This window comes from Embiotoca jacksoni, unplaced genomic scaffold, assembly GCF_022577435.1.
Source record: "Embiotoca jacksoni isolate LCO1_2020_lvr unplaced genomic scaffold, fEmbJac1.0.p SCAF_81, whole genome shotgun sequence".
Taxonomy (NCBI): Eukaryota; Metazoa; Chordata; class Actinopteri; family Embiotocidae; genus Embiotoca; species Embiotoca jacksoni.
The window spans coordinates 127,501-142,259 of record NW_027185438.1 but is presented as its reverse complement, the minus strand read 5'-3'; the positions used below and the strand labels follow the sequence as shown (position 1 = coordinate 142,259).

Here is a 14,759-nt window from a genome sequence, read left to right as displayed (position 1 = left end):
ATTAAAGTCTAACTATTTTTTTTGTTTTGTTTTTTTAATTCATAGGAGAAGTTTGCCATAAAGTTTGAAGCCTCCATTCACTGATTGCGGAGATGAAGATGAAAGTCATCAAACGTACCCTTTCTGCTGCGCCTCCGGCCTTTAACCCAGCAATGACAACTCTCAGAGGGGACGACCTGATCTCCACGTCAAGCCCAAACGACTCCTCCTCACTTCTTCTCAGGGTCACAGTGTCAACGGTACAAACGCCACCAAGATCACTGTTATCTCCCTTCTTATAGAGCTGATGGGGCTCCAACCCTGAAGCACTCCGGGGGGTTCTGCCAGACAGTGGGAGCTGGACCTGGGATGGGGTTTGGGATGGGACATGAGATGGGGTCTGGAATGGGGTCTGGGATGGGACATGGGATGGGGTGTGGGATGGGGTCTGGGAGGGGGTTTGGGATGGGACATGGGATGTGGTCTGAGCTGGGGTCTGGGATGGGAAATGAGATGGGGTCTGGGACGGGGTCTGAGATAGGGTCTGGGCTGGGACATAGGATGGGGTCTGGGATGGGACATGGGATGGGACATGGGATGGGGTCTGGGATGGGGTCTGGGATGGGACATAGGATGGGGTCTGGGCGGGGGTCTGGGATAGGGTCTGGGATGGGACATGGGATGGGGTGTGGGATGGGGTCTGGGATGGGGTCTGGGCTGGAACATGGGATGGGGTCTGGGCTGGGGTCTGGGAGGGGGTTTGGAATGGGACATGGGATGGGGTCTGAGCTGGGGTCTGGGATGGGACATAGGATGGGGTCTGGGATGGGACATGGGATGGGACATGGGATGGGATCTGGGATGGGGTCTGGGATGGGACATAGGATGGGGTCTGGGCTGGGGTCTGGGATGGCAGGTTTGGTGCTTCAATGCTCATCATACTTTTAACCCGTGTGACTGCCTTATGTTCCAGTTTGGGGGAGTGCTTTGACTCCACCTGTCCATCATCTTGATTTGTGTAGTTCTCACTATTGATGGCCAGATTACTGGACACTGAGTCCGTACTGCTTGCCAGCCTGGCCTTGTGGCCAAAGGGGCAGTATAGAGGCATGAAGGGTGACTCAGAACCAGGTGACTCGGACTCCTTAGTACTACCTTCCTCAGCCTGAAACAAACTGACAGATGGTGTCACATCACTGCTTCCACACCTCTGCAGATCTCTGTCTTCACTGTCTACATCTAACGATGCTGTTGCAATCACTACTGTCAAATCCTTTTTTGAAATCTGAGATTGTGTTGGCCTGTGGAAGAGTCCGGTGTTTCCTGTGTTGTCTGAGCCGTCGTCTTCACTCAGCTCATCCTCGAAGCACATCACCCTCCGCTGTCGGAGAAGAGGGCTCCTCACTGCAGCAGGGCTGGAGACAGTAATGGGCTGACGGACCTCCTCTACCGGGGGATTCACAGGGACACAGGGCTCGTCTCGTGGTGTGTTGCAGGGGGTGAAAGCTGAGAATCAGATGCAGATAATATGTAAATAGAATAATTTTATTGGCTAAATAAAAAGATCTTTAGAACTTTTTACATTGTTTTTCATTAGATGAGATAGATATTAAACCAGGCATTCATTCCCAACAGGTAATCCTGCCTTCAATAATAATCAGGATTTATGCCACGATATGATGCGTGATCTGGGGCTGTCCTATAAAAAATTTATAATCCAGAGAGAAACAGTCTAAAACAACATGTCCGCTGATTGAGTCAGACATTTATAAAAACATGACTGCTGCTATGAATCACGTCTACAAACCATCCAACAGCATGATTATAAAAACATGTTCGAACAGCTGAAGACACGATGTATACGAGCTGAGGGTACGACATAATCTTCATTATATGATCTACGACACTTAAAAATATTTCTGTTAACGTTTCACTAACTCATAGTAAAGTTGAACTTTATTGCGTTGTCAGAATAGTAACGTGAAGATGTTGAAAGAGCATAACTGACATCTAATGAACAAAAAATTATTGTTGAGACGGTGGCAGTGAATTTATGTTTGATCAGAAATATGACATGAAAACAGTTGAGCTGAGTTATATAAATAAGTATTATCTGGATGCAGCTCAGCATCCCTTCAAAAGAAAAATATCTTATTGTATGTGTTAACTTTGTCAGCCCACACTGAGGCTTGTGTTGCTGTTTATTAAATCGTGTATAAAGATTAAACAAATGTCAATGGAAGTTTAATAAAAGTTTAACCTCAGTTCAAAAGTTACCAATCATTCCATCTGGATCTGAGTTCAGTTATTTCTAGTGAAGAACAGATATTTTCCGTATTTAACAATGCTATTTTCTGTTGACCTGGTCAGTAAGTTAGGATAATGTATATGGTTTGAATGTTCGTGGTGACAATTCAATTTAAATTCATGTTAAGGTGGAACATGTTCAAACGATGTATATAAAGGGTTACCAGGAACATGTTAGAGGTAAAAAGTTAAATAAATAAAAGCAGATGTTGTTGTGCTGTATGGAGGTTCATCTGATTGGAGTTTTGTATTGATATCAATTCACAGTTATTCTGAATGAAGAATAAAGTTAACGAGGTCTCATGTTACAAACAGGAGAAGAGAATAATTGGCTGTGCTCTCTGAGGGTTAACTCCGCCCACTGACACAGTGGACAGTCCTATTGTGTGATCCGTCTGAATAGTTGGATTACTTCATCCAGACACCAGATAAGAACCTGAATACACTTTAACTCTACTCCAAGGGACGCAGTCACAGTTATCCCTGAACACTCTGCACCAGGACAAACTGAAGTCTTTGATTTAAAGGAGCTTTTGTTGAATTGCAGCTCCTTGGGGAAGTTTTTTTTTTTTTTTTTAAACAGCTCTATCATTATTTCTTTTTTTCATACAAAGTTCAACGCTGTATAAGGTGTGTTATTGCTTTATGGCAATAAAACTGTCTGCTGTTTGACTCCACATGAACTCCTCCTATAAGCCATTCCAGGATTCCCACTCCTGAACCCAGGTAAATGTTATCATCTGTATCTGCATCATCAGTAAGAGGTGCTACACATAAACCAAACAAAGCACTGAGTAATCAAGAAAAAACATCAACAGACTCATTAATAAATTATAATAACAGTTGTTAGTGACAGCTAGGTTTAATCCTAGGTAAACCAGTGCTAGGTCTTCTTGGTACTTACATGGTGAAATCTTAGCATGTGGTTGTGTTGAGTTCTCGTCCAGTGAGGTGCTGCAGCTCTGCTGATGGAGAGCTTCATCGCTGTTGGAGCCCATCAGGATGGATTCAGGCAGGAAGGAGTCGTCCTGGGAGAAGTACTGAGATAACTCCGTCTCTGAGCTCAGCGAGCCCTGCTTCACACAGGACAACAAAGATCACAGTCACAACCACAGGACCTTGAAATAGCTCTGATACGTATTGTAACCTTCACAGAGGTACATGGTTAGCAAATGAAAATGAATTGAACTTAAAGAGTCTGTGATTCTACTCAATAACACTTTTTTAAAATTCAGTGAATATCTCCTTCAAGTCCGCTAACTGTTCTGTGTGCTGAAATAAAACCAGGTTCATAAACAGCCCTGAAGTGTAAAAGAAGACCGAGTGGCTCAGAGAGAACACAACACTGTTCCAGTCCGCCAGCAGGAGGCGCTCTATGGGCTTGTGTTTAGGACTGGGAGATGGGAAGGTGGGGATAGTGAATCTGGTTCATGTTAACCATGATGCTAACGTGCTCAACTGGTCAAAAGGATGTCATTGTGATGGAGGAGAGACAGTCGAGAGATTGACAAGGAGGTCCGGAGAAGAACGAAATGTAAGGATGACAACATGAATATTGGAACAGTCAGGGTTACAGCACACAGATTATATTATATTATCCATCCATTATATATGGCCGCTTTATCCTGAACAGGGTCAGTGGGGGGCGGAGCTTATCCCAGCTCACTTTGGGAGAAGGCAGGGTTCACCTGGACAGGTGGCCAGTCCATCACAGGGACAACACAGAGACAGACAAGCAAAGACCGTTCACGCTCTCATTCACTCAGCAATCTGTAGACCCACCAATTAACCTGAGGTGCATGTCCTTGGACGGTGGGAAGAAGCCGGAGTACAGAGAAAACCCACGCAGACCCATGGAGAACCCATGGAGAACCCACGCGGACACACGGAGAACCCACGCGGACACACGCGCGGACACACGGAGAACCCACGCGGACACACGCGCAGGCACACGGAGAACCCCTGCAGGCACACGGAGAACCTACGCAGGCACACGGAGAACCCATGCAGACGCACGGAGAACCCACGCAGACGCACGGAGAGCCTACGCAGACGCACGGAGAACCTACGCAGGCACACGGAGAACCCATTATATTACATTACATTATATTAAATTGTATTTATTATTATTATATTATATAGTAATATATTATCATTATACTATCAGTGGTACTATCAGTACTACCATCAATGGTACTGTCAGTGGTACTATCAGTACTATCAGTGGTACTATCGGTACTATCAGTGGTACTAGCAGTGGTACTAGCAGTACTATCAGTGGTACTATCAGTGGTACTATCAGTACTATCAGTGATACTATCAGTTCAGAGTGTGACGAACGCTGTAAATAAAAGCCATGAGGAGATCTGCTGCTGACTGAAAGTCTCAGTTTATCAAACTGAACTTCATGACGACACCTCTGGACACAACTCACACTCCCTCACTCGCTCGTCCACTCATTCTGCTAGTTCACCGTTAGCCTGCAGCTAAAACACTGGAGTAGCCTAAAACCATCAGCACCACTGAAACGTGTCGTTAACTTCCATCACCAACAAAACATCCAGAGTCCTACCAGTGTCCCCCCCCCCCTTCTGCCCCGCTCTCTTCAAACCTACTTCATCACACACTAACAAACTCTGAACTACATGATGATCCACTTCAGTCACATGATGCTGCGTTCAGAAAACATAGTTATATTTGTTCAAATGTGAATGTCTCCACACTCAGACCTGAACTGTGTCAGGTGCAGTTAAAGTCCTCATTGTGACATCACATGTAGCTTCATATATTCTGTATTACAGTCACAAACTGTTTCGTAAAGCTACGTCACTTGAGCTCAGAAAGATTAGAACCAAAATATTTCCCACTATTTTCTGTCACATGCAGTATGTGTATGACCACAGGAGGGGATGACATATGACTCTTTCTTTATTTGATCGTACTTTTAAAAAAATAACCGTTTTTTTACCTCAACTTTGTAATGTTGTTGCCCCCTCCAAAAAAACAAAAACAAAATCATAAAACTGTACAAATGCATTGTATCTTCTGAGGAAAGCCGCTGCAAAATAACAGCTGTCACTAAAAAACATCTGTAAAATCATGGACGGGCTGACGGTCGGCCTGCTGGCTCACATCACTGCAGACAGAATAAAGACGCTATGTTGTTGTTGGAGGAGCTCTCAGTGAGTACTTCTTCTCAGGGAGTCTCACAACTGCTTAGACCACAAGGATCAGTTACATTACATAACATTTAGCTGACGCTTTTATCCAAAGCAACTTACAATAAGTGCATTTCAACCATGAGTTAAAACATCAGTTAAAAATAATGAATCCGAAGAGGACAATATGTCTCTAGAAGGAAGGAATAACACATGAATATTAAATGAATACTTACTCTACTGGCAGGCTCAAGGAACCTCTTCATGGTCCAGCTGAGAGCGGGCGAACCGTCTCCCTGCCGCTCCTTCACCGCTGGGTGGAGACTCTTTGAGGACGCTCCTGCAGAAGACAACAAATCAGACACCCAGAACAAAGAAATATATACGTACATGTACTTTACCTGGGTGTCTGAGCCATGCTGCTGAGCTGTGGTAACGTAACATGGACATTTGTAAAATGATTGCAGTGCTGGATTCAATAAAGTGGAATGTAAATGCAGGTAAAGATCAGACCTTGGGAAGGAGACGAGAGTCTGTTCCTGCTCATTTTGTCCCGCTGGGTGGATCGAGCTATAATGTGATCCATCTCCTGCTCTGATACCTGAGATGAGACATGTTTTATTGTATTACTGTAAATCTGACCACCAGATACAAACACAACAGTGATGGAGGTATTTTATGAAAATATTTAATTGAAAAAAAGAAGAAAAATGTAAATAGCTTAAAGTACAAAAAGTATCAACTTTATACATAAAATAAGAACGTGTGATTGATTGTGTGATTTCTTCACAAACCGGAAACCTGAGCAGAGAAAATTAAATTCTGAGTCGAGTGGCAAGAAGTCGGATCACGGTGAGTAGGGTGCGGCGTTACAAGTGTGTTGTTGAGGTAAGAAACTCGCACTGTGTTGTCATGTTTATGAACAGAGTTCAGGCTACTCTACAGATGAGAGGCTCGGGAGCTACACACATGTTGAACATCTTAAAAGAGACAGACATGGTTTTACCTTGGGGTTGGGGTGCCGGCTAATGATCAGACTGACTGGTCCAGGGCCACATTCACTGAGGATAGCGTAGGCCTCACTGAGAGCAGCGTGACGAAGACTGACTGAGTCCACTTCCAATATCTGATCTCCACGGCTGCAGAAAGAGGAAACGTGTGAGCACAGGTCGATCTTTATGACAGACAAAACCAGAAACACGAGTCATAAAGAAAGATGAGGACAAACTGCCCATCGGCGAAGAGGATGCTTGATTACATAACTGAGCAAAATGTCAAAATATTTAATTGGGTCATGCAACTAATCTCCTTTTAATGAATTAACTTTTTTTCATGCTCTTCATCTCCATTATAGTTTTTTAAATAGAATAATTATATTATTAAATATCTAGTGTCAGTGTTGGTATATAGGGACATAACATAACATTTTAATAAAGTTCTGATGTCATTTGTTTCACATGCATCTTTATCTGTTCAGCTGCTGAACAAATAAAACAATAAAGCTCTTCATGTTAATTGTCTTGCAGTATTTCCAGGTTGCAGCCTCCAGTTCTATTACCATCCAGCAGGGGGCAGTGTCACTGTTGTTCTGATGGTTGAGAGCTTCCTTCATGAGGAGAGGTTCATTCTCAGGTGGATCAGATAAGTCATCATGTGTTCTCTGCCTCACGGCATTTTGTTTTCATGAGTCTCTATAATTTGTCATTTCTACAGGATTTAACTACGCTGACAACACATTAAACAAAAATAATTAAAGATCATCGATCTGTGACTGTTTTCTGTCTGTTTTAAAGCCCTTTTGTTCATATATAAATACACATAAGTCCACATTATTCATGAACACACTTTTCAGTCAGTGAAATATAATTTGTTGTTCACTTCATATTGCATCAGTGCAACAACATATTAACTTTAAAATGTGACTGTATTTTTTTACCTGAGTCTGCTGTCCATCTTGGACACAGATCCCAGAGCCAAGCTGTGGATGTAGATTCCAGGAGACGAGTTCTCCAACGTCAGACAGCAAACTCCAATTCCCAGACCAACAGCAGACTCTGCAACAAGCAATAAGATAGCAGGTGCTATAAGACAGACCAACAGGTACTATTAGAGACCAACAGGTACTATAAAACAGACCAACAGTTACTATTAGACACCAACAGGTACTATAAGAGAACAAACAGGTACTATAAAATAGACCAACAGGTACTATAAGAGACTAACAGGTACTATTAGAGACCAACAGGTACTATTAGAGACCAACAGGTACTATAAGAGACCAACAGGTACCATTAGAGACCAACAGGTACCAACCGGTACTATTAGAGACCAACAGGTACTATCAGAGACCAACAGGAACTATTAGAGACCAACAGGTACCATTAGAGACCAACCGGTACCAACAGGTACTATTAGAGACCAACAGGTACTATTAGAGACCAACAGGTACTATAAGAGACCAACAGGTACCATTAGAGACCAACAGGTACCAACCGGTACTATTAGAGACCAACAGGTACCATTAGAGACCAACAGGTACTATCAGAGACCAACAGGAACTATTAGAGACCAACAGGTACCATTAGAGACCAACCGGTACCAACAGGTACTATTAGAGACCAACAGGTACTATTAGAGACCAACAGGTACCATTAGAGACCAACATGTACCAACAGGTACTATAAGAGACCAACAGGTACTATTAGAGACCAACAGGTACTATTAGAGACCAACAGGTACTATAAGAGACCAACAGGTGCCATTAGAGACCAACAGGTACCAACCGGTACTATTAGAGACCAACAGGTACTATAAGAGACCAACAGGTACCATTAGAGACCAACAGGTACTATCAGAGACCAACAGGAACTATTAGAGACCAACAGGTACCATTAGAGACCAACCGGTACCAACAGGTACTATTAGAGACCAACAGGTACTATAAGAGACCAACAGGTACTATTAGAGACCAACAGGTACTATAAGAGACCAACAGGTACCATTAGAGACCAACAGGTACCAACCGGTACTATTAGAGACCAACAGGTACTATAAGAGACCAACAGGTACTATTAGAGACCAACAGGTGCCATTAGAGACCAACAGGTACCAACCGGTACTATTAGAGACCAACAGGTACTATAAGAGACCAACAGGTACCATTAGAGACCAACAGGTACTATCAGAGACCAACAGGAACTATTAGAGACCAACAGGTACCATTAGAGACCAACCGGTACCAACAGGTACTATTAGAGACCAACAGGTACTATAAGAGACCAACAGGTACCATTAGAGACCAACAGGTACCAACCGGTACTATTAGAGACCAACAGGTACTATAAGAGACCAACAGGTACTATTAGAGACCAATAGGTACTATTAGAGACCAACAGGTACTATTAGAGACCAACAGGTACTATAAGAGACCAACAAATACTAACACTGGGTCCTCCGGCCTGGCACATCTCCACAGAGGAGGTGAAATTAAAGTGACCATTAGTATCTGAATGTGTCTGGTTCTCCGACCTTTGTGAAGTGTGACCTCCATTATGATGCAGTCTTTTGGACCGGGACCGATGGCCCTGTGGCCTTCAGCTTCTTCGCCCCCTGGCGGGATGGGCGTGGTTCCCCCGCTGATGTTGGAGTTGGGAGAGCTGGAGCGGCTGAGCAGGGTCGGGGTCGGACACGGTGTCAGGCTGGGACTGCGCAGACGGGTCCGAATGGTCAAGGTCACAACGCCTTTCTTTAGTTGCTGTGGGAAAACATAAATGACATTCAGGAAGTGGAGATGGACAAGTTTTAACTTTTATCCTCACACTGAAGCTTCAGACAAAGTCGAACACTGAGCTCTCATAAAAAAAAATACTCCAGCCAGTCTGGGGACATAAAAAATAAATTATTTTGTCTAAAGGAAAAAGTATTTGTCACAAACATTCAAAAAACAAGTTTAACTTTGTGAACACTTAGATACTGTAAAAGTCCAACCTTGAAGGTCTGGATGGCCTGTTGGTGAGTCAGTCCTTGGAGAGACTCACTGTTTACCTCCAGGATCTCATCTCCTACAGACAACAGTAGTTAGACATGAGTGTGAATGTAGATGTCCATCACCGCTCCAGCTGGACTGGCGGACCGTTTACCTTCTTTCAGTCGTCCATCAGCTGCTGCAGCTCCATAAGGAAAAATGGTTTTGACAAAAATCCCCATCTGACCACGAGCGGAGTCGTGCCCACCAACGATGCTGAAGCCCAGACCCTGCAGCACAAACCGAGACACGCCACTCAAGTCAAACGGGTTTTCTAGGAATATGATGTTTGGCATTTTGTTAGATGGTTGATGTGTGACTGAAGAGAGAAGGAAACACAAACATTTAAAATCACAATTCTTTTCAAATAATTTGATTTTACAGATAAACAACACTTTATTTTAACGGTCAGTGTGAACATGAACTCAGATGTTCTCAGCACTGCTCCATGACTGAAACTAAAAATGTGTAATAAATGAAAGAGTTGCATCGGGAGCTTTCAGTGAATCATTTACTTCTGTTCGATCCTCAACATGGTTCCAGCTCCTGATTTCACTATTGATGAGTGTTCTTTGTTCTCTTTGACATTTAATTAAAATCAGTGTTTCCAAGAAGCAGGTTTTTGTCTTCTATCAGAAGTCATGAAGACTGGAACAATCAATATTGAAGCCACTTCTCGATATCTTTTCTCCGTCTTTGAAAACAGACCAGAGGACTGAAAAGTTGTAAAAGTTATTCCTGTTTAAAGCAAATGATCCATGTTCATCTAAAAACTAGACGTTGTTTTTTTTTCAAAATATTAGAAAAAAATATATACAAAAGGATTATTTGTCATCTGGACTGTAATTCAATTCTTTATAAATCCCAGTATGGTTTTGGGATAAAATAAGGATACTTCATACAAATGGTTATAAAATGAGTGATGTTTGCATATAGGGATGCTATTCCAACACAGCTAGACGACTATGTGGGGTTCCACAGGGGTCTATTGTTGGACCATTATTTTTCCTCATCTATGTCAATGATCTGTCAAATGTCTCAAATATCCTTTCTCCAATAATCAATCAAATTTTAGTTCACTGATAAAGGATGCCAATGTTGGTTTAACTGCTTACGCTATATGGTTTATATTAAATAAACTATCTTTGAATATAAAAAAAAAAATCTAATTTTTTCATCAGTGGTAAAAAAGCATATTTTAAGGAGTCATCTAAAATCATAATAGAGTCTGTGGAGATGCCTCGAATGTCATCAACAAGACTTCTGGGAATTCTTGTTGATGAGAACTGTCATACTGACTGAGTCAGTAAAAACATGGATAAATCTATTAGTATAATAAGGAAGGTTAATCATCTAGTCTATATTAGATCTCATTTATCCTTATCTCTTATATTGTAACGTACTACATTACATTATATTACATTATATTTCATTTATCTGACGCTTTCATCCAAAGCGATTTACAATAAGTGCATTTCAACCATGAGGGCACAAAACCTAATATAGTTTGGGCACTTTTCCTACAATCCTCAATAAACTCTTGATCCTCCAAAAACGTTTTGTTAGAATTGCAACCCTGAATATTCCCGAACACTTCCACATTATTTTAAAGCTGTTCTTCTATTAAATGCTTGAAAAGGTGCTTAAAAACATTTAACTTCTGTTTCGTAACTGCAACATTCGCATGTAAACATGGTGAACTGCATAGAGCCCTCAATCTCAAAGGGCTCTTCCTCCATCGACACCTTGACCCCCCCCCCACTCCCCCCCCACACACACACCCCTCTCTGTGACGACTGGCCAGGTTAGGAGACAGCTGGAGAGAATCCACCAGCGCAAGGCTGCAGGACCTGACGGCATCGGCCCCGGGGTCCTGAAGACCTGCGCCGTCCAGCTGGCTGAGGTCCTACAACACCTCTTCAACCTGAGCCTGAAGCAGGAGGAGGTCCCGGTGCTGTGGAAGACGTCCTGTCTGGTTCCTGTCCCCAAGAAGAAGACTCCATCTGGCCTCAATGACTACCGACCGGTTGCCCTCACATCTCATGTGATGAAGGTGCTGGAGAGGCTGGTCTTGGCCCACCTCAGGCCGCTGGTGAAATCTTCACTGGATCCTCTGCAATTTGCGTACCAGCCTCATGTGGGAGTGGACGACGCCATCATCTACCTGCTGCAACGAGCTCAGTCTCACCTGGATGGAACCGGTGAATCTGTGAGAATCACTTTCTTTGATTTCTCCAGTGCATTTAACACCATCCAACCACTGCTGCTGAGTGAGAAGCTGCAGGTGGTGGGGGGGTGGAGGGGGTGGACACGTCCACCGTCTCCTGGATCAATGACTACCTGACAGGCAGACCACAGTTTGTCCGTCTGGACAGTGTGCTGTCTGATACGGTGGTCAGTGGTACTGGAGCTCCTCAGGGAACTGTTCTGTCTCCTTCCTGTTCACCTTCTACAACACTGACTTCCAGAACAACTCAGAGTCAAGACATCTGCAGAAGTTCTCTGATGACTCTGCAGTGGTAGGATGTATAAGGGATGGACGGGAGGAGGAGTCAGTGGACGGTGTATAAGGGATGGACGGGAGGAGGAGTACAGGGCAGTAGTGGAGGACTTTGTGGAGTGGGCGGGAAGAAATCACCTGCTCCTGAACGTGGCCAAGACCAGAGAGATGGTGGTCGACTTCAGGAGGAAGACGACGGCTCCACAACCGCTGAGAGTTCTGGGAGAGGAGGTGGACATGGTTGAGGAGTACAAGTACCTGGTGTCTCCATGACAACAGACTGAACTGGAAGACCAACATCAACGCTGTCTACAAGAAGGGGATGAGTCGACTCTTTTTCTTGAGGAAACTTCGATCCTTCAATGTGTGCAGCGAGATGTTGGAGATGTTCTACCATCTGTTGTGGCCAGTGAACTGTACTTCGCTGTGGTCTGCTGGGGGAGCAGCATTGGAGCCGGAGACACCAACAGACTTAACAAACTGGTTAAGAAGGCCAGCTCCATCATCGACTACAAACTGGACAGCCTGGAAAAGGTGGTGGAGAGGAGGACGCTGAACAAACTATTGTCCATATTGGATAATCCTGACCACCCTCTCCACCTGCTGCAGGGACAGAGGAGCACTTTCTCTAAAAGATTCCTCCAGCTCCGCTGTCACAAGGACAGATACAGGAGATCATTCCTGATACAGGAGATCATTCTGATACAGGAGATCATTCCAGATACAGGAGATCATTCCAGATACAGGAGATCATTCCAGATACAGGAGATCATTCCAGATACAGGAGATCATTCCTGATACAGGAGATCATTCCTGATACAGGAGATCATTCCTGCCGACCGCAATTAGACTGTACAATAACTCACCTCTGGCAAAATCCATCACACAACAATAACACTGTTGACTGTGTTTCTTGGTTGTTTGTATATAATATATATAGATATATACTGTACTGTATATACTGTATATTTTATATTTTTTTACTGCTATTTACTGCTATTTTATTGCTTTTCTATTATTCTATTGTTATCTTATTGCTTCTGTATACTGCTGTAGCGAAAAAAAAAAAAATTCCCCTCGGGGATTAATAAAGTAACTACCTAACCTAACCTAAACTCTCCTCCATCACATACTCATCTTTCTGCTTTTATATTGGCCTTATTGTTTCTGCTGTTATAGCCTGTATTTGGTTGTTATTTATTTCCATTATATTCATGTAGAAATATTATTTCTGCATATAAACTTTGTATTTTCTATAATTGTAACCTTTCAATAAGATCGGATGGAGGCTTCAGATCAGCCCACTTGGTTTTCTGCCTCTTCATGCACAGCACTGAATTTTTATATTTTGTAAAATCTTGTGTTTTTACTTTGTGAAAAATAAATCAAATGAAATCACTGAAGCTCCTCCTCCACTGGGCAGCTGTTCTTATTATTCATAATATTAGTTCCCTCTTCACAGCTGATTGACATCACTATGGTGGAGGTCAACCATAACTCCAGAGATCAGAGGCTGTGTGTGTGTGTGTGTGTGTGTGTGTGTGTGTGTGTGTGTGTGTGTGTGTGTGTGTGTGTGTGTGTGTGTGTGTGTGTGTGTGTGAGAGAGTGAGTGAGTGAGTGAGTGAGTTTCCTCCTGGTTAAAGTCTGGATGATGTCAGTCTGCTGCTTCTTCACTCATCAGAAACACGCAGCAGCTCAGAGGTTTGAAGGAGGAGAGATTATCTGATTGGCTGATGGAAGTCAGCTGTGACAAACCTTCTGATCATCTCTTCATCCTACTTCACTGCTGCTGGGATACACGTGTTCACCAAATTACCAGAAAGTTAGCCATGCAAACACGCATTATGTTTGTGTTCATGTTTAGGCTTCATATTATGGAAAAACATAAGAAAAACATTGGCTTTCGTCTTTGTCCTTTTCTCATTGTGTCATGTGAAGTTGATGTTTGTGAGAACCTGCAGTTGAACGTTAGTTTGTGTGGTAAACTTATATTTCATCAACTTCTGTTAAAATGTGATGAGGTTCGTCAATGACTGAGATTGGTGACCATTCAGATTGTGTGATCCGCCCTCACCAAGCCTGCAGTTCAGTGTGATGGGTCATCCTGTCAGTTTAAGACCTCCATGCACTAATCTTAACCCTAATATCACGACAATGAATGATTCCGGTTCCCCTTTTGATTTAAAAAAAAAAGTTAAAATTGTCTCAATTTTGTATTGTGTGACTGAAACAAATTTTTCATGTTGGACTCACTGTATGAAAATCCAGAATAAGAAAACAAAAAGTTCTGTTTTACTTTGAGATCCCAAAATGTTATCGGCATTCAAAAAAAAAATTATATTTATTTTACATTTTTATGATGTGTCAGTTTAAAAAAAGTACCGTGTCCTGACAGCCAGTTGTTAAAGTGTACAGAATACACAACAATATCAATCTGATTTATGAAGGAATGACGGTTGTTCTGTAAGAAAAGACTTTCACTAGAACATGATGTAACCCACATTAGTTTTACCAGCAACTAAAGGGTTAACTCACACGTGCAATACCGACGTTTACCAGAGGGGCGCTCTCGTCCACGTCGGGAGATCAAAGCCTTCTCCCGGAAGACCCTTTATGTCTCAAACAGCAGGTCATGATCTACACCAGGGGTGTCAAACTCATTTTAGTTAAGGGGCCACATACTGCCCACTTTGATCTCAAGTGGGCCAGACCAGTAAAATCATAGCATAATAACGACAACATTTCTCTCTGTTTAAATCATTGGTGAAGGTTTTTGGTTGATAAACCCTAT

General features: G+C 42.9%; 1 protein-coding gene across 1 annotated transcript in view; it reads right to left on the bottom strand.

Annotated features, from left to right (window-relative positions):
- Positions 1–14,759, bottom strand: part of pdzd2 (PDZ domain containing 2) — a 66,647-nt gene that overhangs the window by 18,213 nt on the left and 33,675 nt on the right. Inside the window, exons 11-19 of the mRNA XM_069139351.1 lie at positions 9,584–9,698; positions 9,432–9,505; positions 8,973–9,198; positions 7,381–7,498; positions 6,451–6,583; positions 5,958–6,045; positions 5,681–5,784; positions 3,191–3,362; positions 119–1,485 (exon numbers count right to left, since the gene is read on the bottom strand). Coding sequence (XP_068995452.1) covers positions 119–1,485; positions 3,191–3,362; positions 5,681–5,784; positions 5,958–6,045; positions 6,451–6,583; positions 7,381–7,498; positions 8,973–9,198; positions 9,432–9,505; positions 9,584–9,698 — 2,397 coding nt within the window. The remainder of the gene's footprint in view (positions 1–118; positions 1,486–3,190; positions 3,363–5,680; positions 5,785–5,957; positions 6,046–6,450; positions 6,584–7,380; positions 7,499–8,972; positions 9,199–9,431; positions 9,506–9,583; positions 9,699–14,759) is intronic.